Raw genomic sequence first — 5,141 nt, forward strand, 5'->3', positions numbered from 1 at the left:
TTTTAGCCAGTAAACAAATAACTGTGTGGAAACACCCTCCGTACTCACCTGATCTGCCCCCAATGACTTCTTTCTTACCCGAAGATAAAGGAAATATTGAAAGGAAGACATTTTGATGACATTCAGGACATCAAGGGTAATACGACAACAGCTCTGGTGGCCATTCCAGAAAAAGAGTTCTAAAATTGCTTTGAAGGGTGGGCCAGGCACTGGCATCGGTGCATAGCTTCCCAAGGGGAGTACTTCAAAGGTGACCATAGTGATATTCAGCAATGAGGTATGTAGCACTTTTCCTGGGATGAGTTTGCGAACTTAATTGTCAGACCTCATATATGTAAAAATTCATTTACCCAGCTACATAACCAAAGAGGAATTTTCTGGCTCTGTGCTCTCAGGCTTACTTGCCACAGGTAAACAGCATTACAGTTTGGTGAAATCCTTTCAGACCTTGTTTAAGGTCTAAGTAGGGCTAAAATTGTAGCCCAGGTCAATGGACTTGTGGACAGAAAAGGGGCCACATGGTGAACCTGACGAGCTCAGGAGACTGAAAAGAACCACAGATGATGGCGTAAACATAAAAGTTCCTAACAAAGGTGGGCCATGGCAGGAAGTCACATCCTTGGCCTATAGCTTCCTTGACAAAGGTCAAGCTTTACCTTAAGCCTGTCTGTCATCTTTTTGCATCTAAGATAACACACCCTTACAATATCAGGGTAATCTCTTTTTCCAGATGCCCCAGGGGCACAACCCGCCATACCAGAGCAGGAAACTACAAAGACCCTCGTTGTTATCTGTTCCCCAAATACCATCCCTATGTGCTGTAAAATGCTATTAATTACACTGCACCCACCAATGTAAAAGAAGTGTGTGTCTCTCCCTGTTACTTTTATCCAATCCCAGAGATTTCCCCACTTTGCCTTCTCCCACCCCCTTAATCTACCACCAATGGATTTCATGGAACATTCCTCCTTTGACTTTATGTATAAAATCAGTTGCAAAACGGCCGTTTTCTGGAGCCTTTTCTCAATCCGTTGAGACTTTGCTTCCCGGCAATTGTCAGTTTGGCTCAAATAAACTCTTGTAAGTTTTCTCTTAGGCTGGATGTTTTTCGTCAACAGGCTCCAAACTGTGTTCTTTCCATGAAATGAGGTACTGTATACAAAATACTAGTAAACGCCTCAGATGTAGTAAGCTCTCGGGAAATAGCAGCTGCAGTTCTGTTTGTTTCTAGCAACACTGTTAAATTAAGAGAATTCGTTGACCAGCTAGTGAGTGTTTATTTCTCAGACGGTTTGTTCTCAACACTCCACTGGGTACCCATTCTGTCCGAGAGGTCTTGAGAAGGTCCGAAGGGTGCAGAATGGTATTTTAATGCACACGTCAATTAAGGGCGGTGCAGAGAAAAACACCACTGGGGGGATATTAGGTGTAAATTTTAATGTGTCCGGATCTGAGGGCCGCGTTGTCCTTAAAGTTTACATATTACCTCAACTCTCCAGATGTTAAAAGTGAGCATCCCCTCAAGAGCAGTAATAACTAATGTAGGAGAGCGTGGCGGCTTCTGCGTGAGCCTTTGATGTGCTGAGTGTAACTACAGGATCAGCGAGGCTGGCCCACCTCCCTGGAGGACCCAGTTTTGCAGTCGGAGAGCACGGACGACCCTCTTCAGACCAGTTTCCACTTACCGCCTCCCAGGACGAGGATCATGCTATCTTCCGAGGCTGTTCATGTTACCCTCAAACAGCTTTGGTTTCTGGAAAGTTCTGTACGCGCCCCAGACCATACTGTCATTTAAATTAACTTTGCCGGAGTAAAGCCTCACTGCGTTCAGACTTCAGACAGGGATGGCACAGGTGACTTATTATAAAAGTAGTTTCCACACTGAATTTCCAGGTACTCCATTAGACAACATGGGCAGTTCAGGCTAAACTTAGTAGCTTCTTCCAATGAAGGGTTCAGGATGGAAGGTTCCTTAACTGTCCAGAAGTGAATTCCTCCGTGGAAAGGCTGTGTTTTTGAGAGGCCGGATTGTGTAAAGTGCGCCTCTTATGAACTTTAACAAACATGACTTAATTTTACAAAATTCATCAATGAATGAATGACGACAAATTCCTACAACTTATGAGAAGTGCTTCTCAGAATTCTGGAATGCCTGAAGGCCCACCCCTCCCCAGAAATAATGCAAACTGTTGTTGAAAATACTCTTGAATTTAGCTATTTGGTGCAGTAAGCCTGGCTTTCATCTTCCAGATTGTCCTGGATTTGCAGGGGGTTAACTTGTGGTAGGAATTTCAAAAGCACGGAAATGCGGATATGCCGGAAAGGAAACCATGGGTCTGGGCACAGGCCCGGTGCTCACTTTGTGAGAATAAAGACATCCGTGTCATTTGTTGAAGGGTTCTGAGTTGGTTTTCCACGTTTTGTTTGTCGTGTCCTTGAAGGCGCTGTGTTTGGCCCCTGGCTTTGTTTTGTAACCTCTGTTTGATGGTATTTGACTTTATCAATGTTGTGCTTGCAGTGCTTGTTTTGACAGTGCCCCGTGGCCCCCGGCTGTGAGCTCAGCAAATTCATTGTTGGTCGTGCATACTGCAACCGGAGCCATCAACCCCTTGAGCGTTTTTTGGCCCAGAAGGCTAAGTTTCTGTGACCTGGATTGAAAAAGTGTGTCTGTATAAAGTTTTAACATGCTTATATATTTCCTTGAAAAAGGAGTTCTGAAATTTAATTTCTACTGAGTGTTTTTAGTGGGTGTTCTGTGGTTTTACATCGGTTTGTAATGTTTGTGCCTGGTGGGTCCAGAGATATTCGGGGTCCTAGTGTGCACGTGACTGCTGATCTCATGATCCTTGTGACTCGCTGAGAACGTAAGATGGGGACTTGTGGGCTTGTCGCCAAGCTGTCTTGCTTTCCAGGTGTCTGTTCGGTATGTAAAGTTTGGTTTCCCGGGCTCAGCTCCATGGCCCCTGCCAGACCCTAGCCACTCCCCGTGTGAGGGCTGTGCCAGTCACCACCGGGTCTGTGCTTCGGCCCCTCCCACAGACAAACTCAGAGCCTCTTTTCATTCTAAAAGGTTTGCTGCTGATCACTTCTAGAAAAACTCCAAAGGTACATTTGGCTATTTTTTTTTTTTTGAGTAGCAGTCTCAGTGCTTAAGAAAATGTTTACAGAAGCCCACAGCTTGGGAAATCTTTTATAAAATGTGTCTTTCAATTATTCAAGTCATACATGAAAATATAGTTAGTGTAAAAATATAAGTAATACTGAAGTATATCTAGTAAAACGTTTCTCTGTAGAAGTTAATTTGCTTGGCGGGAGGTGTGCACTTTAAAATTTTATTACACTAGCAAATGGGCCACATTTCCTTCCAAAAGTTTGTAAACCCCCCCTCAAAAAAAAAGTTTATACCGGGCTGGCCGAGTGGCGTTGGGTAGGAGTTGGCTTGGGACACCAGCTCTGAGCTGCAGGGCCCAGGTTCAGATCCCACATGAGGGCCAGTGACGCTGTGCCCTCTACAGCTAAGATGGTGAGCAACAGCTCGACCTGGAGCTGGGCTGCCGTGAGTCGCTGGCGACTGCGTAGGCTGCAGTGGGGCTGGGCTGTCAGCTGGCATGAGCTTTCGTGAGCGGCCAATGGCCGGCAAGTGACTGCCTCACCCGGAAAGAGCTCAATGATAATACCAACTTGGGCCAGTGAAGCAACGTCCTCCACAACTAGACTGAAGAACAAAAGGACAGCAACTTGCCTGTTCCCCTTCCCCGATTCCCCAATAAAAAATCTTTAAAAAAAAATAATTTGTACCATTGGTACCACTGGTCTCCCTACACAGTTACCAACACTGGATGCATTTTAAGTCCTTTCCACTTTGATAGGTAGAAAAAATATGGCATTTCATGTTAATTTGCATTTTTCTGACTATACTGTAGTAGAACATCTTTTCATATTTTATTGTTTGGCTCTTTTGAAATAAGTGTCAAGTTTGTAGTTTGGAATGTGTGAGGGCTCCCCAGCGTCTGACTTTTGCTGAGCAGGACCCTGTGCTTCAAGGTGGGTCCAGTAATGCTCCAGGTTGGGGTGCGTACAGGCGGGGTCCTGCAGTGCATTGTGACTGTGATTGTAATCTCAGCACGAAAAAGTAGCAATTGTAGATTGGCCCCTTAGTGGTAAAGGTCCCTTCAGTCCTGTCCTACGCTGTGCGACACCATTTGCTTGCTTGTCAATGGGCAGGAAAGCCTCAGGATGCTTTACACATTCTTTGGCCCCAGGACTGCTGCACTGGCGCGTGTCAAAGATCAGGAATGCGGGGACCAGAGCGGGAGCAGCGCTGGTTCCCAGGTGGCTGTGGGGTCTGACTTATCCCAGGGGTAGCTACCTTACTCCTTGTCTCTTGGACCCCAAACTCTTAACGTGGACACTTAGTCCCTCGCTTTTCCTCTCGGAGGTTTGGACACGGTCCACCCACCTATTTGGGCCGAGCCCAGGTCACGGTGCATCGCATACACCTGGCTGCTCGCTATTCCGGGGCTCCCCGCACCTGCAGGCCCCCATTCCCCAGGTTCCTGCCTCCCAAACACTGGAAGCCCCAGAGCTTAGGTCGGGGCTCGCTGCGCACCAACCACGGGGTAGACAATCGTGGAACCCCCTGAGGTCACCCGGGCCGGTCTGCAGGAAAGCTGCGCGTCCGGGGCTCGGGCACCGCCGGACAACTGGGACCCCAGCCTCGCCCGAGGTCGCACCGCGGTCCTGCGCGGGTGGACACTGCTCCAAGGACACGGGGTCACCGGCCTGCCCCGCGCCGCGTTTCTGGGCGACCCGCAGGGCTCGGGTCCCTTCGCGCGAGCGGGGCCCGCGGGCCGGCGCCACGACCCAGTCTCCAGCCCCGGGCGCCCCGCACCCCGAGCCGCACGGTGGCCGGCTGGGAGCATGCGCACTGCGCTCGCGCCGCGTCCCGCTGCCGTTGCCATGGGGACCGGAGCCCGGTCGCCCCTCCCCCGTGCCGTCGCCCGGCGGACATGGCCGCGCCCCACGCCCGTGGGGTGAGGGGGTCGGCCAGTGGTGGCGGGTCCAGGGGAGAGGGGGACCCGAGTGAGGGGGCGCTGGGGGTTCCCGAGGTGGAGGGTTTGGGGTGGGAGGCCCGGGGTCCC

The 5,141-nt window shown here is 49.6% G+C and overlaps 1 protein-coding gene across 1 annotated transcript in view; it reads left to right on the plus strand.

The window, feature by feature from the left end:
• Positions 1-4,971: 4,971 nt before the first annotated feature.
• TDRP (testis development related protein) overlaps positions 4,972-5,141 on the plus strand; it is a 32,850-nt gene continuing 32,680 nt past the window's right edge. The window contains exon 1 of the mRNA XM_019668772.1: positions 4,972-5,033. Coding sequence (XP_019524317.1) covers positions 5,010-5,033 — 24 coding nt within the window. The 5' untranslated portion in view covers positions 4,972-5,009. The remainder of the gene's footprint in view (positions 5,034-5,141) is intronic.

Source organism: Hipposideros armiger, unplaced genomic scaffold (genome assembly GCF_001890085.2).
Source record: "Hipposideros armiger isolate ML-2016 unplaced genomic scaffold, ASM189008v1 scaffold_538, whole genome shotgun sequence".
In the NCBI taxonomy this organism is placed as follows: Eukaryota; Metazoa; Chordata; class Mammalia; order Chiroptera; family Hipposideridae; genus Hipposideros; species Hipposideros armiger.